We start from the raw sequence: 27,541 nt of genomic DNA, 5'->3' as shown, positions 1-27,541 counted from the left end.
AGTGGACGAAAACTGTTAGTTTCTAACCCTGTAGGTGTTATTCATGTTATTAAATATATTCCTTAACTTAGCTTGGGATCTTTCATAAGATCAACCAAACTGATCACATATTATTTGATTAAGAAAGCCTTGTATCTGACATCTCAAGATAAACAAGTAAATTGCAACCGATTCCATAGCGTTTGATAGGCTAACCAAGCAAGGAATTGTTTGGTTCTCTGTTTCCAGAGCAATGATGTCACATGCACCAGTAGATACATTTGTTGCATTATTGCGCTTAACGATGTCACTGGTTTCGTATTTTCTTCGTCTTTTTTGTTAATGATGCAATAGGCAGTCTGTGAAGTTATTTTATCATAAGAATTGACTTCAGTGTTGTTTGTTTGTGTTTATCATGGTACAACCTAATATCCTGTGTGCGCTCTTTGCATAAATGCAATTTGCTGGTTAACACAGTGCACACCGGTTCTTTATGCCTCCATAAAAGCAGCAAATATTGTCAATTCTTTAGCATATTTGAACAGTGCAAGTAGAGTTTCAGTTATCTCATCTTCCCGAGGCAAGAGCTTCCACTAGACTTTTTTATCAGTCTTGTTTCCACCCTTGCAACATCAAGCCCACTTTCCTGTGCTAAATATGACTGGACTATCACACATATCGATAGTCCAATCAGACTGGTACACCTTCGTATGAAAGTGATTTACTGCTGGAATATGTCTTTTTCATCTTTTAACAACCCCCCCAGACCCCAACGATTGCAGAGATTTTTGTGAAATTGTGAATGTTTTTGTGTCAGGTATGAAATTGCGAATGTTTTCGTTGTCTGATTGACTTGGTCGCCAATCTTTTGTGAAGCTATACGAGATAAGAACAGCGATCTGATTGGATATCTCGTTTTCATTACAAGGGGCACAGCTCGTGATCTATGCAAGGTGGCGCCAGGGTGGAGCCAAGCAAAGTGGCCTTGATGTGGCAAGGGTAGAAACTAGGCTTTGATATAGGCTAGTGGACATACTTGCCTCGGGAAGATGCAGTTATCTTGCATTGTGCCTTTTTGCTCACACATTACATGCCTAAGGCAATACTTTTCCCTTTACAAATATCACATCCATTCAATATCAAATACATGCATTCAAACTCTCAAAATGTTAAGAACCAGTTGAGCACACTCCGGTACCTTCTTCGGCTCTGTCACTCTCCCTAGTTTGACTATAGGATCCTGTAGGCCTAGAGACTGAGCTAGTGCGAATGCTTCCTCATCCCCAGACAAGATAGTACCGATGCTAACAAGGACTCTAAAACTGGCTTCATGGTCTGGTGAGGCTTCGAGGACATTTCGAGCAGCGGAAAGGCATTGTGATTTACCTTCGATATCCTCTGTTCCACGTAGAGCAATTGCATAGTTCAGAATGACAGTGCCAATGGCTATCTGTACATTCTTGTTAGTTTTCCTGCAGCTGAGTGCAGAGCCTAAGACAGTGTCTCTGTTCTCACATACAGCCTTTCTACCCTGGGATTGGGAGAACAGGTTAGTTAGGGATCGCAGGGCCAGCATCTGACAGGCTGGTGGGTTGTCTGGGGTGATGAAGGAAATCAGCTGTTGTATCGTGGCTTGGTTGCTGAAGGCTTGGTTGACCAGGGGATGCTTCACACAAATCCTCACCACATCCAGGGCTGGGAACACCACATCTGTAACAACACTGTAACTGTCAGTGGATAGTTAGGACTCACTGAATCAGTGCTGAACATTTAGGTGAACACCACGTCAGTAACACCATGCAACTATCAGTCAATAGTTAGAACTCATTGAATCAGTGCTGAACATTTAGGTGAACACAACGTCAGTTACACAATGCAACTATCAGTCAATAGTTAGAACTCATTGAATCAGTGCTGAACATTTAGGAGAACACCACATCTGTAACAACATTGTAACAGTCAGTCAATAGTTAGGACTCATTGAATCAGTGCTGAACATTTAGGTGAACACCACATCAGTGACAAGATGTAACTATCAGTCAGTAGTTAGGACTCATTGAATCAGTGCTGAACATTTACGTGAACACCACATCAGTGACAAGATGTAACTATCAGTCAGTAGTTAGGACTCATTGAATCAGTGCCGAACATTTAGGTGAACACCACATCAGTGACAAGATGTAACTATCAGTCAGTAGTTAGGACTCATTGAATCAGTGCTGAACATTTACGTGAACACCACATCAGTGACAAGATGTAACTATCAGTCAATAGTTAGGACTCACTGAATCAGTGCTGAACATTTAGGTGAACACCACATCAGTGACAAGATGTAACTATCAGTCAGTAGTTAGGACTCATTGAATCAGTGCTGAACATTTAGGTGAACACCACATCAGTGACAAGATGTAACTATCAGTCAGTAGTTAGGACTCACTGAATCAGTGCTGAACATTTAGGTGAACACTACATCAGTGACAAGATGTAACTATCAGTCAGTATTTAGGATTACTGAATCAGTGCTGAACATTTAGGTGAACACTACATCAGTGACAAGATGTAACTATCAGTCAGTAGTTAGGACTCACTGAATCAGTGCTGAACATCGGTAACACCAGGTAACAACACTTGGAACAAGTAAATTGTTAGGACACACCTCCACATCAACACAAACAGAGAGGCTACTCACTTGACGGCCAGGCCAGCAGACTCTGCACTGTCTGCAACTGTTGTTGTGAGGCTGACTGACCCGAGATGAGTGATGACAGGTCATCTATTCTGGAGTCCGGCACCTTCAGGCTGTCACTCACTGTCCCATTTAACTCCTTTATCTTGCCTGAACAAAACCAAGACAGTATTACTACAGGACCAGATTCTAGCATATGCAGTCAATGTGTACACACCCTATTAAATGGAATAAACACTGATCTACTGACCTGGGTAATAATTACACACACTATGAGCAGCCTTGAATTAGCTCGACAAAATAACACTGTACTCAGCAATATTCCAGCTACATGACAGAGTTCTGTAAATAATTGAGTCTGGACCAGAAAATCCAGTGATTGACATCAGTCATCAATCCACCCAACTGAGATACGATGACATGCATCAACCAAGTCAGCGAGCCTGACTACCGGATCCCGTTAGTCGCCTCTTACATCAAGCATTACCCATGAAGATCAGGGTTAGAATAGGTCTTCTGCAACCCATGCTTGCCGTAAAAGGTGTCTATGTTTGTCGTAAGAGGTGACCAACCGGACTGGGTGGTCGGCTTGCTGACTTGGTTGATGCATCTCATACACTGGATTGTCTGGTCCAGAGTCGATTATTTACACACTGCTGTCATATAACTGGAATATTGCTGAGTGTGGCATTAAACAACAAACAAAACAAGCAAAAAATACGACAAGCATAGTCACCTTTTACGGCAAGCATGGGTTGCTGAAGACCTATTCTACCCCGGGTCTTCACGGGTCATAAGTAAATGTAATTAGCATTATGTCAAAGTGAAAACAGAATGTGGCTTTCACTTGATAAAACCTCATTACTTCAGCAGGTCTCCTGACCAAGGCTAGGTACAGGTAACGTAGATCGCCGTCCTTAAAGTGACCCCGCCTATAAGGCAACCCCCCTGTAAAAACCTTCAAAATCGATGCTAATTTATATACCCCGTCTATAAAGCGAATCTAAATGAAGCACTTCACCAGCGCATACACAATTCATTTGCAATAAAAACGTGTTTGCCTTCCGCAGAAAAAAAATACATCGTATCCCTAGCAAATTCAGGTAAACAAACATATGATAACAATTAAACTTGGTCAGTGCAAATTTGAAATTTGAGTGAGTGAGTGAGTATGGTTTTACGCCGCTTTTAGCAATATTCCAGCAATATCACGGCGGGGGACACCAGAAATGGGCTTCACACATTGTACCCATGATATTTGAGATAAAACATGACTAGACATTATGTTTTACCATCTAAATTGTATTTCCTGTTTTGCTAGGCACTGTTTTATATGCAGAGGATAAGATCACTGTGTTTATTTTCTCATAAACTTAGCCGGAAGCAGCAATCAGCTGTACACACATTTTCTCAGAATCTACCGTGATTCGGTTAAAAATTACCAAATAAAATAACTTTAAAGAATTTTGATACAATGATCGGAAGAATTGCATCTGAAACTATTATGTTATCAGAAATAATATATTCCAGTGTTATGTCATTTTGGTTGTAGCTTTACTATATACATTTGAAATAAGTTAATAACCATAAGCATAGCACTTTGGTACAGCTGATTGCTATTGCCGGACATGTTTTTCATATGGAACAATTTGACCAATCACTGTTGATGCTCCCCCACTCGTGATCACACTCATGAAAACTTTATGTTGACATACAACAGTCAAACTACAACAAATATGACTTCTAAAGAGTCAAAGTATGGCATTTATGATATTTATATATCCATTCTCTGTCCACTAAATGTTGTTCCAAGGCGTCAATAGTGAAAATCTGACTCTGGTTGCTGTAAATAACGGTGAGTTGTACGATCTATTGATCACTCAACCGTGTGTATAAGGCGACCCCCCTTGAAACCCCCTTAATTCTAGGTTTGAAAAACTTGCCTTATTCATGGCGATATACGGTATCATGTTTTGATAAAAAATAGAGTACCTTCCTAAAAACAATATAAATCAATTTTTCATGTTCTCTAGCAATATACATTTTAAGTTCATCAAACAATATGATGTCATCACCACCTGATAATAAACGTACCTATAATCTGTGTGGGGTTGGCCTGGTCGAAGGTGAGGAAGGAGGTGAGGGGGAAGAAGGAGTTGCTGGAGGTGGAGGTGCTGCTGCTGCTGCTGCTGCTGCCAGCTGGTTTGTAACTGCCAGAGCCTGAAACACAATGTCGGTTAAGCTTGCAGATAGTCAACAGAGAACAGTTACTACTTTCAAACCCTTTACCCAATATGTAGATGGAGTATGATGTGACATAACATGCCTAACTAGCAACAAGCAGTAGGAACTTTCGGCCACCCCCAGGTCATTATGTAAGAGCATTCATTAAGCATGTACTTGATGTACAGATTAGATCCTGTGGAGTGAGTGAATTGTTTTCAACCACAATCAACTCCTTTACAGCAATCTCGCTATCGCTAAACAAAGATCTGAGGACATCCCATTACGGGTCACGTCAGAACGACCTTTCATCCGACCAATCAGAGCGTCACTTACCAGATCATGAAAGTGACAGTCCGAATGTGCTTTCTAATCATGCAACCTTGAAAATGTCAACACGGGGTATTCCCAACGACAGTTACGACCCGTACGACTGATTCTGTAAAAATTATCGTCTATCTCTCGCTTCCGTGGGATAAACATTTGAATGGAAGAGGCATTGAACAGTACATGGGAAGCACTGCCATACAATCTCAACCATAAATTAGACATTCCGGAATGTTTGTTTGTTCAGTTTTCAAAATTTAAATCGAGAAATGTGTCAACATATTTTTCAAGTGTAGTTTGAAATGGAAGTCGCCAGGTTAAAACGAGTGCTGTAAAGCTCAAGAAAGCTGCTTTCTAATTGGCTGATGTTGACTTCTTGTTAGCCATTTCAGTGGTTGGTCAAAATTTGCAAAAGGTCGTTCTGACGTGACCCGTAATGGGATGTCCGTAGATCTTTGTTTAGCGGCAGCAAGAACTCTGATTTTAATGAGATTGCCTTTACAGCAGCCTGTAAATAATTAAACCTGACGAGGCCAAAGGACTGTTTGACTGCATACACAATCCAGTAAAGATGAAAATGACTGTATTGTGTTTGACACTGTGACGGTTTTCTTACCAGTGAAGGGGTCAGCTCCATGTGTGTCTCCAACTCCTGCTCCGGCTCCTGGTGCAGCAGTGGACCCTGGGACATATCGTCCTTCACCTTCACAAAAAGAGTCAACAATCAGTCAACAAAACATTAGACAACAAACACTCAAGACAAATGACAGTCCACAAAGCAAAAATGTTTTATTTTTTAGAGTAAATATATCAATTGTACTTATCCTGACACATACTAATTGCTTATCTCTTCTTATTCCCGAAAGGTAGTGGAAAACGTCCTTTGATGTGTTCCTGGAGAACAGAAAACATCTCACCCAAACGCTCCTCTGTCATACAAAGGCTCACAGGAACCACTTTACCAACCTTTCTGAATAATCACGGTTTTATTTTCTCCTTGCCTCCTTAAGTTAAAATCACATCAGAGGCGATGGTTTGGCGGGTGCTTCAGCGTATAAGTCAGGAAATGCATTAATGATATTTTTAGTCTAAAAAATACATATTTCACCTTTTCCTGACTCATACTAATTGCTTGAATCTCACTGATGGTAGTGGGTCTCGCCTGAGTGTGTGGGTCTGACACTGTCTGTTCTGTAGAAACCCATGGGAACGAGGTCAGACATCTTCTAGGCTCTATTGTTGTTCTTCTCCGCTATCATTGGGAACCACCTCCTTTCAGGGAAAAAGGAGCAAATCTTAAGATTTTATGGATTTGATAAAGCGTGCATAGAATATCACTCAAGCTTTCTTAATAAACTACTTTAGTGTTAAGAAAAGGTTGAATATTAGCACGGTCGTTATCACTCATGCTCTGAGGGATCTTGTAACACAGGGGGACATGGACTCTTCGTTGTTGGTTATGGAACAGTAAGCTGATGTCCACAAGAAGTGATATGTGGGTGAATGTACCTCTAATGTCTTCACTCGCGCGTAGGGTAGCCTAGTGGTTAAAGTGTTCGCTTGTCACGCCCACGACCCGCGTTTTATTCCAGACACAGGTACAATGTGTGAAGCCCATTTCTGGTGTCCCCCGCCGTGATATTGCTGGAATAATGCTAAAAGCGGCGTAAAACCATACTCACTCATTCACTCGAATGTCTTCTGGTAGGCACCATTAGTTACTGTGTTATTGCCCATGGGATGGATTGATGTATGTCAGCAATGTCTTCAGTGGTGAAACCTTTGAGGTAATGATTCGTAAAGACAGAGTCTTGATCTCCAGAACCATCCTTCCCTAATGGTGGAGTGAGTGAGTGAGTGAGTGAGTGAGTGAGTGAGTGAGTGAGTGAGTGAGTATGGTTTTGCGCCGCTTTCACCAATATTCCAGCAAGATCATGGTGGGGAACACGAGAAATGGTCTTCACACATTGCACCAATGTCGAGAATCGAACCCGGGTCTTCGGTGTGACGAGCAAACGCTTTAACCACTAGGCTCCCCGACCGCTGGACATACAGGAGTGGCGGAGACGTGGCTGTTGAAGAGAGAGGAAGAGGACCATGGTTGTCAGAGGAAGTCGCTCTTAAACTCAGAATCCCATTCTGTAAGGGCCAGATAACCAAGGCGTCGAGTAGTAGCAAGTTTGACCAAAGCAGCTCGCACATGATTCCACAAGAGATCAATCTGGCGCTGTTGATAGGTCATGACGATGGGAAGATGATCAACTTGGTTAGAATTCGACTCAGCGAGGTCCTGGATGATATCATCGATGTGTAGACAGGCGCTGTTGGTAGAACAGTCATCGGCGCCTGATCCATCACCGTTGTGGTGCCCAACACCTGAATAGGTGAGGCGGTAGTAGAGAGAGAATTCTCTGACGAAGCCAATCATAGAGGGGTAGATGCTGGGGGCTTCCAGCCCACAGAAGAAGAGGTAGTCAAGGCTGGTGATGGAGTGGTAGGCTCAGAAGAATCCATATCCTGAGTGCTAGTTTACAAGCATGTTGCGTCCACGATTTACGTGATACGTTCAGGTACTGTGGGAGAGAGTGGTAGACAAGCGCTACACTTAGTAGCTGTTGAGCAAATGTCAGTCCAGTTCAGTTACAAGGGATGAGGGTCCCAGCCAGACTTGTTACTATGGCGCTTAGTACAATGGGGCATATATCTGCAATGAAGCAGAGGTGTAATCATCATGCCTTCCGAACCCGATTGTGTAGGTATGATATAATCTCAATCCAAACCATGAGGCTTAAAGGACAAGTTTACACACAAGAAAGCAAAAAAGCCACTTACATAACCATAAGGAAACAAAGATACAACAACGCAAATGAAGTAACAAGCAACACAAACAATACAAAACGCTTGACACGAAAAAACGTGACCGTGAGGTAAATTCAAAAGCCTAATTGGAACAACAATACGTCCCATATTTACCATGACAAAAAGCCATCATCAAGCATTAAATATTAATGCAATGGCAAAAATAGTAGGTAAGACATGAAGACACAAACCATAGGAAGGATATAAATCACACAATACAAAAGTGTTGAATAACACATAGAGGATTGCAATGGAGATAGCTGGAACACTCAAAACAGGACTGTTCTGAGTGATAGCAGCAATGTGCTGTTCAGTGACATCATCACTTTCTTGGTCACATGGGCACTGTGTAATGGGATTAGCCACACAACTAGTTGGAACAACTTTTTCTTCAGCAAGACCTCACACAGCTTCTTCTTTCTGTAAAAACAAGCAATAAATGCATTTAGCAGTAAAGCAGGAAAAGCTAAAAAAAATTCCCAACTAGCTCGGAGCGAAAATAAGAGAGTGATGATCAGACTGGTTGGTCATGTGGTTCCAGTGACTGATATACTGAAGCACCAGGCCAACCGTCCCCGCTCTCTCTGATGTGATTTTGACTTAAGAAGGCTAGGAGAAAATAAGAGTGATGAGTGAGTGAGTGAGTTGTGTTTAACGCCGCTTTTAACAGTATTCCAGTTATATCGCGGCATGTCAGCTTAATGTGGGAGGAAAGACCGAAGAGATGCAGGTCTCAGACGTTTACCACTTCGGTGAAACCCACGAGCACGGCTATTGTGCTGACAAACCTAGAAACATAATCAGGGCCAACCGGGATTGGAATCCACAATCATAGGTTTCTGGCATGCCCAGGGGACGCAACTCTGCACAGCGAATTGCGGCGCCTTAGACGACTGGGCCACCCGTGCCCCCAAGAGTGATGAGTCAGACAGGTTGGTTCCGGTGCATCTGAGAGAGGAAGGGTCGTGTTTGGGTGAGATGTTTCCTGTTCTCCGGAACGCAGAGCAAGAAGTTTCCACTACCTTTCGGGAATAAGAAGAGATAAGCTAAAAGTGTAAGTCAGGATTAGGTAAACTGTGACATAATCTGATAATGAAAATGTTTCCTGGCTATCCATTCCCCTATGTGTATGATGGCTAATAGTCTATAGAGTCTAGATATGGAAATGGACGAAGCCATGGTGGTGTTACTGACCGGTGAAAGGGTCAGAGTAGGCTGGCTGTTCTGTACCCAGGGTTACTCCTTTGGTGTTGTCTGTGATGAACTTAGCCACCTGGTCAAGGAACATTTGACTGAGCTCGTGTTTATCAAGGAACCTCTGTGCGGCAAACCATGGGTCTTCACTGACATTGTACGGAAGTTTGAGAGGCGGCATTCCTTCCTGAATGTCCACGCTGAACACATAGTCGTATTCCTGTAAGTAGTGAGTGAGATGGGTTCAACAGGACACACAGTCATATTCCTACAAGTAGTGAGTCAGATGGGTTCAACAGGACACACAGTCATATTCCTACAAGTAGTGAGTCAGATGGGTTCAACAGGACACACAGTCACATTCCTACAAGTAGTGAGTCAGATGGGTTCAACAGGACACAGTCGTATTCCTGTAAGTAGTGAGTCAGATGGGTTCAACAGGACACACAGTCATATTTCTACAAGTAGTGCATCAGATGGGTTCAACAGGACACACAGTCATATTCCTACAAGTAGTGAGTCAGATGGGTTCAACAGGAGATACAGTCATATTCCTACAAGTAGTGAGTGAGATGGGTTCAACAGGACACACAGTCATATTTCTACAAGTAGTGAGTCAGATGGGTTCAACAGGACACACAGTCACATTCCTACAAATAGTGAGTCAGATGGGTTCAACAGGACACACAGTCATATTCCTACAAATAGTGAGTCAGACGGGTTCAACAGGACACACAGTCACATTCCTACAAATAGTGAGTCAGATCGGTTCAACAGGACACACAGTCATATTCCTACAAATAGTGAGTCAGATGGGTTCAACAGGACACAGTCACATTCCTACAAATAGTGAGTCAGATGGGTTCAACAGGACACACAGTCACATTCCTACAAATAGTGAGTCAGATGGGTTCAACAGGACACACAGTCATATTCCTACAAATAGTGAGATGGGTTCAACAGGACACACAGTCACATTCCTACAAATAGTGAGTCAGATGGGTTCAACAGGACACACTGTCACATTCCTACAAGCAGTGAGTCAGATGGGTTCAACAGGACACACAGTCACATTCCTACAAATAGTGAGATGGGTTCAACAGGACACACAGTCATATTTCTACAAATAGTGAGTCAGATGGGTTCAACAGGACACACAGTCATATTTCTACAAATAGTGAGTCAGATGGGATCAACAGGACACACAGTCATATTCCTACAAATAGTGAGATGGGTTCAACAGGACACACAGTCACATTCCTACAAATAGTGAGTCAGATGGGTTCAACAGGACACACAGTCACATTCCTACAAGCAGTGAGTCAGATGGGTTCAACAGGACACACAGTCACATTCCTACAAATAGTGAGATGGGTTCAACAGGACACACAGTCATATTTCTACAAATAGTGAGTCAGATGGGTTCAACAGGACACACAGTCATATTCCTACAAGTAGTGAGTGAGATGGGTTCAACAGGACACACAGTCATATTCCTACAAGTAGTGAGTGAGATGGGTTCAACAGGACACACAGTTCTTTATATCATAACGTGTCAACTAAATGTAAAAGGAAAGTTCTGGAATCTGGGATAAAACCTACATGAAAGATCCTAAATTTATTTCTCTGATCAGAAGCAATAGAAAATCTCCTCCATCCTGTCCTACCTTGCCTTCATAAAGCGTCTTGCCCGAAGTCTGTTGTGACCCTCCACTGGAGCCAACAACATCCCCAATCTTAGTCCAGCTGGTCTTAGCTGCATCCCACTGGTACAGCTCGATCTTGTCCCCCTGTCGCACCATCTTCTGCTGCCCGTCCTTGCGACCTGGAAACACACAACATACAGTGCAGCAATTGTGTTTTTTGTTTTTTTTATTGGTTTGTTATTTCATGTACCACCCAGTAATGTTCAAGTAATATCATGAGAGTGTGTTAATTATAACTGCTAGGCCAGGGTCCATTTAAACAAACATCTTTCTGAGCCAAGGGTGTTAACTGACTGTAAAAGTCCAGTATCTGCCCTTGCTGACATATTGTTTAATGACAAAAACTCACTGTAGCTCAGTGGTTACACCACAGGTCGTGGATATTCGCATTTTTTTCTGACAATGCACACATTCATTTTGACTTGTATGTGTTTGAGTAAAGATAAAGCTTCAGTCAACTTCAGTGTACCCATGATCTGAGTGTTTCATACATATATCTAAGTAGTTTTTGCAAGGGCCAAACAATTGTATGCCAAACAATTGCCAATCAGTTATTTTGTACTCAACTCTTGAGACCTACAATGGGTACCCGGGTAGGGTCGGGTAATAGGAGGTCGGGTACCCGGGTAGTACTTTTGGACTCGTCCCAGCCCTACTGATTACCCTTGTTGATAACAGACCTAATCCTCATGCCACAGTTACATAGGACAAAACATGGTCACTCATTACGTTAGATGTCATATTCAGTGTGTTCAGACTTTCTCCACATCATATAATCTTACAACATCAAAGCAGTGAAACAGGTGTGTTACCTGGATTAATTAGCACCTCAGGACCAGGTATGTCTTCTGTCTTGATGTCTCCCACCTGTGCCGGAACTGTGGATGCAGATACCTGCTCCTCATAAGCTTGCAGTTCATCAGCCGATGCCATCCGCTCAGGCGCCGATGTGAACACTCGTATGATTCCATCACTACACAGAAGAATGAGTGAGTATGGTTTTACACCGCTTTTAGCAATATTCCAGCAATATCACGGCGGGGACACCAGAAATTGGCTTCACACATTGTATCCATGTGGGGAATCAAACCTGGGTCTTCAGCGTGACGAGCGAATGCTTTAACCACTAGGCTACCCCTGCCCCTTACACAGAAGCAAGCAGGATCAAGGTTAGTAGGGGTGTAAGGAGTATTCAGGGGTGCAACAAATAATCATGGGTGTAACAACAAATCAAACTATTGAACAGGCTTGTGACCTGTATGGTCTGGGATGACAAACCAGTGATCAATATAATGAGCAACATCCCATGTTGTCAGGGTAGTGGTATAACGATACATAGAACTATCGATTGATTGCGATTGTTTGTCTCACAATAGTACACTATCGATTGCAACTTGAAACAATCGATACTATTGGCGATAGTTTGTCTACCTATCGATAGTTTCGATATGACTCCTATGATCATCTAACCTCTGTCGTGCTTTCGTTTGCACTACTTTGTCTGCTTGATTTAGCTACTCGTCGCTAGGCAACATTGACAAGATGGCGGACGCCACATGTCAGTTTGAAATTGTCGCCAATAAGGCAGGCAAATCGTGGGTATGGGACCATTTTGGCTTTCAAAACGAGATAGACAAGCAAAAAGTAAGTTGTAGAATCTGTCGGATAATTCTAAGTAATCAGGAAATACTACTAATCTGACCGACCACTTGACAAGATGGCACCCAGATATTTGTATTAAAATGTTTTTGAGGGGTCAATTTGAACTTGTTTTCTTTTCATTTCTTGTTTTCTTTACAAATAGTATCAGAAAGTTATAATTATTTTGATGGTGTCAGTCAAAATGCTGAAATATATGCTGCGAAAGCCTGCTATAATTGCAAGTGAAAACTATCGCAATAGTAGGGCCACTATCGCAATAGTATCGCAATAGTTGTTTTAACTATCGCAATAGTATCGCAATAGTCAAAAATGCCTCAATAGTCACCCCTATGTCAGGGTATGATGAAACACAAGCAACCAAGTCATCAAATCTGACCACACCATCCAAGTTAGTCATCTCTGACGACAAGCAGACAAGCAAGTCCTGGAGGCCTATTCTAACCTGGATTAGCACTGTGTTCCACATTTGATAATAAGCCTTCATCATGTTTACAGCATATTTAACATGAAACAAAAACTGGGGTACAGGACTACTACAGGCCATCCTCCCGAGGCAAGAGAGTTAACTGACTTTAAAAGTCCAGTTTCCACCCTTGCAGAACTAGGCTGGAATTACTGGGCTCGATCGTAGCGCCACCAGTGGCTATTACCAGTTATGTCCCTTCTAAAAGCTTCTCTTATAGACCAATCAGATTCCACCTCTCGTATCACTTGCGTTTGCATCACACAAAATGGTGGCACCGAGTTAGGATAATCTGATTGATAATAAAGATCTATACTGTGATAAAACGGGTCTTACATCGCAAAATGCATTAAATCAGGCGAGCACCTTGATTAAAAACATGAAAAGATTTGGAAAATATCTCCTGACAACGAGTTGGCGGTGCACATACTTTGCAAATCCTGCAATCTACCGAAATCTGCACGACAGTTTACAAAACGGATTTCGATTTTGGTGCACGATTTTGATTGGACTATGCATTGACTCATTTGTCCAACCAAAATGTAACTCCATAATACCAGCCTAGTTCGGCAAGGGTGGAAACTGGACTTTTATAGTCAGTTAAGTCTCTTTCCTCGGGAAGATACTGAGCGAGTCTGGTTTAACGTCACTTTGAACGGTAATACAGCTATATCATGGCATGTCAGCTTGGTGCAGGAGAGAAGCCTGAAGTGATGCAGGTCATAAGATGTTTACCACTTCGGTGAAACCCATTAGTATGGTGTGGCAAATCTAGAAACATAAGGACAGCAAATCAGGGATTTGACCCACGATCAAAGTTTCTGTCACACCTTGATGCGGGAGAAAAGCCTGAAGTGATGCAGGTCATAAGATGTTTACCACTTCAGTGAGAGCCACTAGAATGGTGAGGACATATCTAGAAACCATCAAAAGTTTCTGTGACACTGTACATGAGTCAGGGACGAAGCTTTGAACAGCTAATTGTGCTGCTGAAGATGAGTCGGCCACCCACATGAATATTGAATGATGACTTCATCATGCATAATATTGATCCTTGCCCTCCTATTTTGATCTTGAACCAAGTGAATCTGGTTATTATTTAATTTGCTTGTTTGTTTGTTGTTTATCTATCCACGGGATAGGATGACAAGTGTCCAAGTCAGCGAGCCTGACCACCCAATCCCGATATTATTTAACAGATATATCATTCTAATATCTTGTTCTTTTAGTTGTTACTTTTAATGAATTTGTTTAAAACAAAAATAATAACACGTGTAGCACTTTGCGTATTACCATTAGTTTTTACACATGTATCAATTTAACGAATCACCATTTGAGATTTAACAATCAACTACCGTGACATTAAGGCATTCTGCGTCTGGCAATCTCAATCTCAAAAACAACATTTGACATACAATAAAATAACAACAAATGTTACATTTGGGATAACACTTTCTAAGTAAAGTACAGATTTTTGTACTTTTTTGGGTTGAGTCCCATTTGGGATTTGAACCCAAACTGCCAGAGTGAGGCACCTAATCACCAGCACACAAAGTCAGCGATTTAACCCACTCAGTCTGCAAGGCTTCTACAAAAATGAAAGTCTGACAACTGGTAGTCTAGACCACATACTTTGTGTACCCCTAAATGCCATTCACAAGTCCAAGCATGACATTAATAATATATGTAACTATTCCTGACTACCAAACAACCGTTGCTGTAAAAAATGAGTCAGTGCGACCTTCTGGTCCCTAAAACACACGATTTTGCCGAAGTAATATAAACAACATTGAATGAAATTTTACATAAAATCAATGAAATAGATTAAAAACATCTAGACGGATAGATATAAGTGGAACACTCTTTACAACCAGAGAGTGTAATGACAAGATAATCCACACGTTCACAGACAAGTCGTGACAGAAAGTTTTGTCTGCCTGAATGTAAAAAAGGTAAAGATTTACTTGTCCTGCCTGACAGACAAAGGGATTTTTGAACCCCTGTCAAATAATCAATAACAAATATAAAAAAATATAATGTTTATCAACATTGTAAAAAACAAAATTTTGATCAAACTTATTATTAAATAACAAACCCGTATTCGACCCAATAAGCGCCCAGGGCGCTTAAAATAAAGACAGAAGGGGTGGGCGCTTATTGGGACCAATTCAGAGTCAAATTGGCGTAAATTCATCAGTAGGCCTTACCGTATTTTCTTGAGTATAGTGCGCACATTTTCTCTCCAAAAAACACAGCTGTGTAGAAGGGGGTGCGCATTATACACGAATTAATGAGTTTTGATGTTTTTTCCCCCATGGAAAGACATTACTGTGAGCACGTAACACCGGAAATACCATGTCAACAAATCCATACTGAAGTTCGCAAATTATTCATGTAATTACACTGTCTGGCTATAAAAAGTGTTCTTTGTTCATCTTGACTTATGTTTGTAACTTATTTCAGTAATTTTATTCAAAATTTCTTTTAACATTGTTTTAATTAATTTCGGCAAAATCGTGTGTGAAGCGATCGGAAGATCGCACAACTCACTGTTGTTAACAGCAACCAAGGTCAGATTACCGCTATTGACACCTTGAAACGAAATTTAGTTGACAGAGAATGGATACATATATCATAAATGCCATACTTTGATTCGTTAAAAGTCATATTTGTTTTTGTTGGATGATTCTATGTCAACACGTAATTCTCGCGATCACGCGATCACACGATCACGTGCACGGGAGCCTTGAAGGTGACTGGTCAGACTGGTTCCATGTAAAAAGTAATACCCGGCAATAGTGATCAGCTGCTTCGCTTAGGGTTATTATTATTTTAAATATGTTTAGTAAAAGCTGAATCTAAATTAACAATATATTGGAATATATTATTCCTGATAAAAAAATAGTTTCAGATACAACTTTTGCCGATCCTTGCATTTAAAATCCTGTAAAGTCATATCATTGGGTGTGTCTTGACCGAATCACCGGTAGATTCCAAGAAAACGTGTGTTCAGCTGAATACTGTGTCCAGCTTAGTTTCCGAGAAAATACACAAGTTAATCTTAATCCCTGGATATAAAACAATGCCTAGCTGAACAAAAAATACAATTTAAACGGTAAGTCAACATGTCTGGTGATTTTTTATCTCAAATTTCGAATTTGTACTGACAAATTTCTCATCACCCATTTGTTTGCCGGACTTCGCTGAAGGGGTACGGTGTAATTTTTTCAGTGCATAATATTCAAAGTCACAAATATCTAAAATAAACAGAATACAGTCATGCCCCACTTATACAGACTTCAAATATCCGGAAACATCGGTTCCCGGACGATTTTCATTTAAAACGAAATAATTAGTACCGTATTCGACGTAATAAGCGCCCCGCTCTAATAAGTGCCCACGGCGATATTTGTTCATATACTGGCTAGTGAACAAATCTAATGAGCATCCCTTCCGATTGATAAATGTACACAAGGCTATTTATTCGTGCATAATATGTTTGTTATATGCACCCTTAATTATGGGCAATTAAATTCTGGAAAAAATATATCTGTCGTTCATAAACATTTCAGCATAAACCACGAAATTTACGCTCTTTGAACTCTGTTGTTTTTCACCAAAAAAATATTCTTATAAGAGCCCCCTATTTCTAATTTTGAGAGCGCCCTGGGTGCCTATTATGTCGAATACGGTATATAAATTTTCGGAACCGGACGGGGCGCTTATATTGGGACATGGGCGCTTATTGGGTCGAATAAGGTAATAGCCATTTCGCTAAGCCCAATGGCATGTTTTTCTTCAAGTTGAGAATGAGTAGGAAATTAAAAAGCGTTTCATATGCAGTGAAAATATTTCCGGGATCCAATTCCATTTAACAATATTTTTCAACCAATCAGATTTTTTTGCAGCATTAACAATAACACCTTTAATAACATACCTGGCTCCTGTGACTATGTCGCCATTGGGTAGCGTGCACACTGACCAGACTGACTGTGTGGGGTGGGGAATGGTCTGGGCACTCTCTGGTCCGCGCCACACCTTCACTGTGCGGTCCTCACTACTGGTCACAAAGTCCTGGCCGTTGGGCAGCAGAGCGACGCTATATACATAGTTGGCATGGCCGTAGTAGGTGGCGACACAGTCGCCGGTCAGCAGCCAACGTTTGACCGTTGCATCGTTAGAGCAGGACAGAAACTCACCACCGTTCATGACCGCTAAACCTCGAACACAGTCTTCATGGCCTGAAAACAATCATGCATCTCAGTTGATAAAATGACTGAAACAAATATGCCATCCCACTTTTGATGGTGATAGGTTCTAACACCGTTATCAATCAAGTGATCACTTGCTTGATAACGGTGTTAGAACCTACACCAAAACATTGCTCCTAATTGTTTGTTTGTTTGTTTATTTGTAATTCAGCGCCCCACTCAGTAATATTCCATCTATATGACTGTGGTCTCTAAATAATCCAGTCTGGACTAGACAATCCAGTGATTGACATCATGAGCATCGATCCACGCAATTCGGATCGATGACATGCAACAACCAAGTAGGCGAGCCTGACCACCCGATCCCGTTAGTAGCCTCTTACGACAAGCATAGTCGCTCTTTAGGGCAAGCATGGGTTGCTGAAGACCTATTCTACCCCGCTCCTAATTATGATAAAGAAGTTGTTCATCCATATATTTTATCATTACTTATACTGAGATAGGAGGATTAATGACAATTTCTAACATTTCGAAAACATCCAATGCTAATTTCTTTTCATATTTCAAGAGTAACAGCACCACTCATGTTGTAGACAGTTAGTTTAAAATACCTACAATTAGCAAGTCATCACTGAACTAAAGGTAAATATGTCATCAATCACTAATTTAACATCTGGCCAAGAAAATCTTCCTCAACCAATACCTGACCTCGGCAGTGCAACCTTCGACAGATGTTGGGGTCTCGTGACGACACGAAGCAAGATATTTACATTAGGGGGAGATACTCTCCACATATCGGTCAATCTGGACATTATGAAATATAACAAACCCAATTCTAATCTCCTGGCTGTGGTGAATGATGAGTTCGATGAGAAATAAATGATGAGTTGGAGTTGTTTATCGTACAAAAAACACTGCAGGAAGAAACCACGAGGGGTACACCATGAGGGGCAGAATACGAGAAACAATGACAAGTTGTTTATTTTTATTATGAGATGTCATAATCATGTACAGCCGCTTTAAGGATGATGATGAAATGTACAAGGTTTACAAATATATACCCTTGTTTGATTAATGATGACTCCCTCAATAGAATCCGACCATGGCAATGTCGGGCAAGTCCATTTCATGAACAGGTGGGTATTTCCAACATATTCTCACAATCCTTATGCCGATTATCTGTACCATTTGTCCGAAAACCTATTGTCATGTCTCTCCCACTTTTGGATGCAATCGTTCGGCCATTGCGTTCATCTGCGTTGAACAGCTACATCTATGGGGAACAACTCACGAGACGCTCCCCTCTAAAAAATAACATCGTCCAATATACAATATCATCAAGTAGTGAGCGCATGTTCGAATCTCCAGAAATGAAGTCATGATAGAACAATGTTTTATCGTGAAATGAACCACGCTTCATTCCTGGTTCTTTGTGATTTATTGCATAGCTATCTCATATGACGAAATAATCTTGACATACACACCATGGAAAGTTTTTTCACATTTCCCAGCCTTCCAGAGTTTGATGGACTTGTCTGCAGAGCCAGTCAGCATCATTCCATGTTCCGAGATGACCGCCACTGCCCACACGGCTGCCTCGTGACCTGCACACAGACGCACTTCGGTAACTAAACACGCTTCACACACCACTCACACTTGGAAACAAATATTCTGGTGTAATATACATATAACTCAGCTGTACATACTCAGAAAGAAAAGAAATTTCAATAATTGTGACCACCCATGAGATAAGGGACCTTATGGGTGAAACAACACATTTTGACTCCTCATTATATTCTAAAACTACAGTATCCAAGAAACACCAAAATACAATTCACAAGCTTCAGTTTATATTTATTTTCAGACTTATAACTAAGTTTATGTAATAACTGCAGTTTCTAGATATGTCTGATTAATTGACACGTCTGCTGAAAATTGAAATGTTTTAAAATATTGTTTTTATTGCATTACGAACTAACGAGAGAGAACAGTCCGCACACATGGCCATATTTTACGGAAGTAAGTTGACCTCAAACCTCCCTCTTTATGATGTCAGAACACAATTGTTTCCAAGCATCCATAATGTCCCTGTTCTCCTGGTTGGTCACAATTATCAAAGCAATCACAAGCAATGATAATGGAAAACTTGAATCTGTTTAAATATGGACACATTCCTCAAACAGAAATTCAGAAGGCAAATTTTCCACACAAACAGGGTTTCACTATAGCTAGAGATCATTACCTACAACCTGCTAAAGTGAGTGAGGGAGTATGGTTTTACGCCGTTTTTAGCAATATTCCAGGAATATCACGGCAGGTGACACCACAAACGGGTTTCACACATTGTGCCAATGTGGGGAATGAAATCTGGGTCTTTTACATGACGAGCAAACACTTTAACCAGGAGGCTAGCCCACAGCCCTGATGACAAAAGTATCAGAAAACATTCTAACCAGCATTTTAAATCTGCTGAGACAAAATACACAAACCTCTGACATCCTTCCCGTCGTTCATGAAGTTTCATTCCTTGTGAGCAAACAACTAGCTTATGATTCTTTTCCGCAGAAGAACACCACTTTAATATTTCAACTTTTCGAAAAACAAAAGTCTTCAACAACAACAAAATTCTCCATAGAAAATGGTGTTGCAAGGCACATAAAGGATTATATGAACAAAACATTTCAAACAAGACAATAGTTTGTCATGGACGGGTTATCAATACCGTAAATAGAAACCAGCAGTGTAAAGTAAGAACATTTATAGATGGTATCTGGAATTGTTAAACATCAAATTCTGTTTCTTGGCTCACCCAATCTAATTAAAATCAGATCTTAGTTCTCGCTACCGCTAAACAAAGATCTCAGGAAATGATAAGAAGAACATTCTGGAATGGCTTATAGATGGCATAGATTGTATGGATATAATCATAAAACCTGTAACTGTCGTTCGGAATACCCCGTGTTAAATATATCGTGGTTGCATGATTAGAAAACACATTCCGACGGTCACTTTCAGGATCTGGTAAGCGACGCTCTGATTGGTTGGATGAAAGGTCGTTCTGACGTGACCCCTAATGGGATGTCCTCAGATCTTTGTTTAGCAATAGCGAGAACTAAGATCTGATTTTAATGAGATTGCTGGCTCACCATGCTCACAGGACCATGCAATTAATATTCAATACAAACAAACTCACAGACAAGGCCTTTGAGTTACATGGTTTGTGTCTGACAGTTCGTTAGTCTAGAATATTAGTTACATGGTCCTGTCCTTTTCTGGTCTAATTTTCACACATGTCCAGTTTATCATGTTAATTGTACAGTTTACCCTTTGAATCAATAACATGATCTGGTAATGGCAGATGATGCAGTCTCCGATCGGTAAACCAGTGCTGTTCTCACCTTCTAGAGTCATCACACATTTCTGTTTGAGCCAGACTTTGGCAGTCTTGTCCCAGGAGCCACTGAGAAGGAAGCCAAACTTTCCTGAGGCAACAGCACACACTGCAACAAGAGTTTTGGCAGGTTTACGGGCATTCTGGACATTTGATTCCAATATTAAACAATCTGCATGTAATACATAGAGAATCTCGCTTCGTGTCTTTTGATATCAAATACAGTAAACTACAGTTATAACAAACTCAAAGGGACCACTAATTTTAGATCATAATAACCGTAGTTTGTTATAGTGAGTGAGTGAGTGAGTATGGTTTAACGCCGCTTTTAGCAATATTCCAGCAATATCATGGCAGGGGACACCAGAAATGGGGTACACACATTGTACCAATGTCGGGAATCAAACCCGGGTGTTCGGCGTGACAAGCGAACGCTTTAACCACTAGGCTACCCGACCGCCCCGTTGTTTGTTATAAGCATATATACAGCATATGTGCAACAAACGGCCAGGACAAAAAATAGGTTCTTTGTATCGGTCAGTTCGTTATAAGCGTGTTTGTTAGAATGTTGAATATTGATAAGTAAATAAAGTTTGAAAAGCTGAGGAGTGTTGAAATATTTGATGTCAAAAGACATGATGCTGAGATTCTATTTATTATCTTTTCAGTTTGTAAACAGTAATAACCAGTGTCTAGAGTGTAAAATGAACAGCTAACCAGCTTCAGTGGCAAAGAGATGTGTGATGTCATTTTATTTCCCGCAGAAGACAGGTTTTGACAATAAAAACATGTACAACATTCCCCATGAGTAGTGTATATTTCACTCCCAGGCAAACAGTGACAGTGATAGTGGGGAAGCCGAGTTAGAGATGATGAAGCCGAGTTAGAGATGATTAAGCCGAGTTAGAGACGATGAAGTTAGAGTTGAGTTAGAGAAATACGGTAAATCAACATGTCTGGTGATTTTTTTATCTCAAATTTCCAATTTGTACTGACAAAGTTTCTCATCACCCGTTCGTTTGCCGGACTTCGCTGAGGGGTACTGTGTAATTTTTTTCTGCGCATAATATTCAAATTTCTTTTTTTCCAAAATATTGAATCAGCGAGAGGGGTGTGCGCATTATACATTGGTGCGCCCTATAGTCAAGAAAATACCGTAAGCCAAGGGAGAGACGTTGAAGCCGAAATTAGAGTTAGAGACAATTAAGCCGAGTTAGAGAAGATTAAGCCAAGGGAGAGACGTTGAAGCCGAAATTAGAGTTAGAGACAATTAAGCCGAGTTAGAGAAGATTAAGCCAAGGGAGAGACGTTGAAGCCGAAATTAGAGTTAGAGACAATTAAGCCGAGTTAGAGAAGATTAAGCCAAGGGAGAGACGATGAAGCCGAGTTAGTGATGATGAAGCCGAGTTAGAGACGTTGAAGCGGAGTTTGAGAAGATTAAGCCAAGTTAGAGACGTTGAAGCTGAGTTAGAGACGTTGAAGCCGAGTTACAGACGATGAAGCCGAGTTACAGACGATGGAGCCCGTCAGATGATCTTCACTGGATCGATTTTTTAGCAACTTGAGCTTGTCCACAATCCACGGAAGCATATCTGTCGACGTTGTCAAAACTTCCTGTCTAAGAAATAAGGGAGGCTTGACTACTAGTGGCTATGTCTGGCTGTGCTGTTGTAGCATCTAGAGAGGGGAAGAGTAGCGGCCGGAGGAACATCTTGAGTATAAACCGAAGAACCCGTCGTGGTGTCCCAAGGAGGTATGGTCTGCTGGCCAGTCCTATGTTGGAACGTCGTAGTCACGGTCTGCAGAAGTGATTCAAACTCTGTGGATGAGAGGACAGGTTGATCCTGATGATACCATGATGGAGGTAAGGGTGGATCTATTCTAATAGGCATCCACAGGTTGGGGCCATTGTACAGTCAGGCGATGGAGTATGGGCTCGTGATCTGCTTCCAGACTGTCGAACCTGATGGCTGACAACAGGGGAGGTGCCTCAAGGGTGTAAGGAATGGTGATGTCAATCCGGGTATCGATGTCGATCCGGGTATTGATGTCAATCCAGGTATCGATGTCGATCTGGGTATTGATGTCAATCCGGGTATCGACGTCGACCCGGGTCGATCTTGGTGTCACTCCCTTTGAGGTGTATATTGGTAATATTCAGGCATAGAGAGGGAATCAATGATGATCTGCGTCATGGTCAGGAGATGCATATGGGAAGAAGCACATGTGCCGATATTAATCCGCTGGGGAGAGGTATTGATGCCTATCCCGGCTGTGATGTCAATCCCTGTAGTCGCTGTGTCGAAGTCGATGTTCAGATGAGTGTCGATATACATGCTGCTGTGAATCCGAATCTGAGAAACAAGATCTATACTTGTATTGATTGTATTGATCCGAGTGGGATTGACATTCCTCATCCCTCTGTCATTGGTATCTTTCTGCGACTGCCCACACTTCTTGGATCGATGTCGCTTCTTCGAGTGTCACTGTAGATCAGTTTTGGCAGGGCGTCTTCGATCTCTTCAATCCTTGTAGTGATGGGGAGCGAGAGATAGATACATCGATTTTCTTAGGTGGTGGCTGTTGCTGAGGTGTCTGGGGTGCGACTGTATTAGGTGACTGGTGGCAACTTCGGCAACCACTTGGACATCCCACGGAGAAGCGAGGGATGACGGGCGACTCACAGCTGAGGATCTGGCTACACTGGGAGGGTTGTCGGCAGTGATCATCGTAACTACTAACGGGATGCTGTCCTTGGCCAGTAGGTTGAGGAACCACCGGGGTATCAACAGGCGCATGGGGATCCTCAACTTGAGAAACATTTTGAAAGTCAGATTTGAAAGGTATCCCTCAAATTGCTAATGACCTGAAATGATCTGTTATATACCGGTACTTATCATCCAAAACTGGCTCCCACAGGAGATATCGCTTGGGTGAGATCAAACGATATCTACACTGTTGATATCGCTGCAATAAAATTGCATCACAATGCTTTGCAGACCATTGTGACATCATTGGTTACTATGACGTCACAATCAAATGACATCACTAATGGCTCTGCTATTGAAGCTGTTAGCAGTACTTTTTACACTAAAGACACTGCTTATTACTGTCTACAGACTGAAAAAGTTGGAAGAATGATGTTGGATGATATATAAAATCTCACCCGAGTGTCTTTTGATATCAAATATATCAACACTCGTTGATAAAAGTGGAAAAAATCCTCGGCAAGCCTCAGAGTTTTCCCATTTCATCAACTCGAGTTGATATATTTGATATCAAAAGACAGTCAGGTGAGATTTTATATATCATTTCATCAGTACATGGCTTGACGGATGCTTGACAGATGTTTGACAGATGCTTGACATGGACTCACTCACCAGTGCCAGTGTGGCCAGTAAGCTTGAAGACTGGTTGTGGGGACTCCAGAGTGAAAGCCAGGATGGTGTTGTCGTTGCTGCCGGTGATGATTAGACCATTAGGGTACGAGTCATCAGGGGGGACCACACACACACTGGCCACGAAGTTGCTATGGCCACTCATCACATGTCCTTCTGTAAAACTGGGATTGTGTCTGCAACATCAAAAGCAGCTTAAAATATCATGTATAATTATTTGTATTAACATGATTAATAAGAAAAACCTCTTCCTGAGGCAAGAGCGTCCACTAGCCTTATTATCAAAGTCTTGTTTCCACCCTTGCCACATCAAGCCCACTTTCCTGTGCTTAATATGATTGGACTATCACACATATCGACAGTCCAATCAGAGAACGTTTCACAAAACCAACATACACGACTGGCACACCTCCGTATGAAAGTGATTTGCCGCTGTCTGTCTTTGTTCACACGACTATGTCTTTTTCATCTCTTAAAACCCCCAAAGATTGCCTATGTGTTTGTGTCACGGATCAAATCCCGAATGTTTTCGTTATTTCATCGACCAGGTCATTGCCTTTGGTAGTTGCCATCTTTGTGAAGCTACACGAGCTAAGAACAGCGATCTGATTGGATATCACGTTTCATTTCAAGGGGCAGAACGCTGATCTACGAGGTGGCGCCAGGGTCGAGCCAAGAAATGGGGCCTTGATGTGGCAAGGGTAGAAACTAGCCTTTGATATAGGCTAGTGGACACGCTTGCCTCGGGAAGATGGAAGAAAAATAGAATGAAGGTTTTGTCAGACTGTTACCCCAGCAATAAATAGGTATTACATTTCATAGAATACCATTTCATACAGATATGGTTTATCATGTGGCTCAAAAACAATGAAACCATCGTCTACACTGGTGTTGAGAACTGGCACAATTTTCCAGGATGACCTTGTTTTGAATAAGCAAGTAATGATAGATTATAATCATTAATCATTATAATTTGAATATACATTGCTTCACAATTACTTTAGAGTATTCATTCTCAATATTCTCCCACACCAATAAATGTCAATATTCATTATTCATGTCGCCATGTGTATAATATCACAAGTAATGATACACATGAAAACATGGGAATTCAAACAAAGATTCAATTTTCATGGAAGAAAAGCCAACCAATCCTTGATGAAATTGATAAGTTGAAACAACATGAAAACCGTTTGCACCATTGAACACTCTTAAAAAGGTATCTGTTCCACAAAGCATTTGACAACATACTCTGACTCATAACCTGTTTATTTGATATGTACCTCACCACTGAGCAACAATTGACAGAAATAGACACAACATAAATTTGTCATCATCATCATCATCATCATCATCATCATCATCATAATTAAACCTGTTAACCATTTATTGCCACAACAAATTTAACAATTCTTGATTATCCAGTGTATCATATCTCCATTCTATGCATATAAATACTCCGGACCCATTTATCACCATACATTAGTTTTGAGCCTGATTAAGAATGGCACAGTCAACATGAAGAGACTACTCTCATGGGTATGAGAAATTCTTCGCTGAGTTACCATATATGTCCACAGATAAGCCAAGTTTGAGGACCAGAAAAAAGATTATATTGAAAGGGGTCAGCTTATCCATAGGATACACTTTCATGATAGTATTTTTCAGATCGTGATCTGTCAGAAACATTGCCTGAATGATGGTCCGATAGACTACAACTTCCTGAAAGTTTTGAAGCTGCCACGACTACAGCCATTATTGTTATAAATTATCAATAGTCTGTTAAATCTTTATTAGAAATTATAATTTCAATATAATTACGTTTTTCATCTGATATTATTGAATATCTGCAAGTATCGGCACAGTCTTGCAGTCGGACTTCCAGTGTGTCATTGCCTTTCACTTCCTCATTTGGCTTATCTACTGTCATATCATGTTCTTTCATATTTCAATGGTCAAGTTAATACCCTGACCTATCTACAGAGTCGGCTTTTCTGCGGTCATATACGGTAGTTACAGATGTTGTACACAGGGTTTAACCTAAGTCTATTTTGGGTCCCAGTCTGTTATGTGGCAAGTTTACTGATACCATTTCATCGCACATACTCAGAAGTCTTTAGACTATCATAGATGGAGATTTTAAAATTAGATAATAGGTTGAGGAAAATCAAGAACTGACACTCTAAACTTTGTGTTTTTCTTACTCGAATTTTAAATTTTAATTCATAAATGTAACATGCTATCTTCAATTTAGATTAGTTTAATAATTTAACAAACAGCCAAATATTTAGAATCCCCAAGGACTTGAACATTATTTGAGTCTATTCAGTGGTATGTTTGCGTGCAAGATATAATATTTTTGGGGATAAACAGATTGGTGTACATATGTCAGTCGACATGTAATACATCAAACAGGTTAATGCTTTACCTTCGAAGCATATGAAATCTTGAAAATTGTGATATTTTGATTATTTTCCAAATTAATCATTTTTGAACTTCAGATATGGTCTCCAGAGTACTTGGTTCTGAGACATTCAAGTGTGTACGAATTGTTTCAGGTAAAAGGCTTAGCAATGAAAGACAGCATTGACTAGTTAAAACTGCTTTGTGAGTTGTTGTGTGAGTTACTTCGCACATCATTGCGTGATGTATGAAGTGTAGCTCCTTTTTGAAACAGATGTAACAACGCGTTCCTTGTGATCGAATACCGAACGTACGTTCAATTGATGTATGTTTACATCATAATTCACTTGGTTTCTTACTCATTCGGAACCCAGATTCTAGATGTGACATCCCTTGACCCAGACACAATTCCTCCTTCTGGGAAGATTGTCGAGGCAACAGCGCGGACATCTTTCTGATGGCCAACGATATTACACCGCAGTTTGTATGTGGACGCCATATTTACTTTGTAGACTCGCAGTTACTACCGGGTTTTGTTTCTACAGGTAGATAATGTTTTTTTTATCTTTAAATATTTTTTTTAAATCTCATGATGTATATCGTGCTTTATATCAGTTTCTCCAATTTATCCAGTGTAGATAATGTTTAGAGGATCCGCTTTGAAAAAAGAGAGTTATGCCCCCTGCGTGCATAGGACCATGTGTAACTATCATAATAACAAACAGACGAGGCTTCGCCCAAGAGTTTTTTTTGTGAATTTGTTTATTATTAGAAGTAGTTACACGGTCCCGTGTGTGGATTCATGTGGCAGGCAAATCGAAAGTGTTGCAGGTCGAAGACGTTTATCGCTTTTGGCATCAAAACCACGGATACCAAACCATTCCTTCCTTTTTTCAATATTGTGATCACAGGATATTAACTGTTTACTTTATTTGTAAAAAGCATAAAAATAGAATCCATGCCAGGTACCCCGTTGGTTCAACCTTATACGATTATCCTGTTAATTCTGTACCAATAGGGCTTACTTCGCATCTTTTAT

The 27,541-nt window shown here is 40.9% G+C and overlaps 1 protein-coding gene across 1 annotated transcript; it reads right to left on the bottom strand.

The window, feature by feature from the left end:
• Positions 1 to 327: 327 nt before the first annotated feature.
• Positions 328 to 27,274, bottom strand: LOC124114486 (phospholipase A-2-activating protein-like). Its single transcript, XM_046475068.2, has 12 exons — positions 26,862 to 27,274; positions 24,082 to 24,275; positions 20,709 to 20,810; positions 18,795 to 18,914; positions 17,037 to 17,340; positions 11,787 to 11,947; positions 10,936 to 11,093; positions 9,269 to 9,488; positions 5,832 to 5,918; positions 4,760 to 4,885; positions 2,669 to 2,815; positions 328 to 1,689 (listed from the first exon to the last, which is right to left on the bottom strand). The coding sequence occupies exons 1-12, from the start codon at positions 26,999 to 27,001 to the stop codon at positions 1,133 to 1,135; spliced, it is 2,316 nt and encodes a 771-aa protein (XP_046331024.2). The 5' UTR covers positions 27,002 to 27,274; the 3' UTR covers positions 328 to 1,132.
• Positions 27,275 to 27,541: the final 267 nt, after the last annotated feature.

Source organism: Haliotis rufescens, unplaced genomic scaffold (genome assembly GCF_023055435.1).
Source record: "Haliotis rufescens isolate VD_foot unplaced genomic scaffold, xgHalRufe1.0.p SCAF_2, whole genome shotgun sequence".
Classification (NCBI taxonomy): Eukaryota; Metazoa; Mollusca; class Gastropoda; order Lepetellida; family Haliotidae; genus Haliotis; species Haliotis rufescens.
The sequence above is the reverse complement of the archived record's forward strand: the minus strand, read 5'-3'. Positions and strand labels throughout refer to the sequence as shown.

Excerpts from the sequence above, each read along its gene's own strand:
- LOC124114486 (XM_046475068.2), bottom strand. The coding sequence starts at position 27,001 with ATGGCGTCCACATACAAACTGCGGTGTAATATCGTTGGCCATCAGAAA. Across the intron at positions 9,489-10,935 it reads AGACGCTTTATGAAGGCAAG|GAATACGACTATGTGTTCAG; the intron begins GTAGGACAGGAT and ends CACTACTTACAG. Across the intron at positions 2,816-4,759 it reads CAACCCCACACAGATTATAG|GCAAGATAAAGGAGTTAAAT; the intron begins GTACGTTTATTA and ends GGTTTTGTTCAG.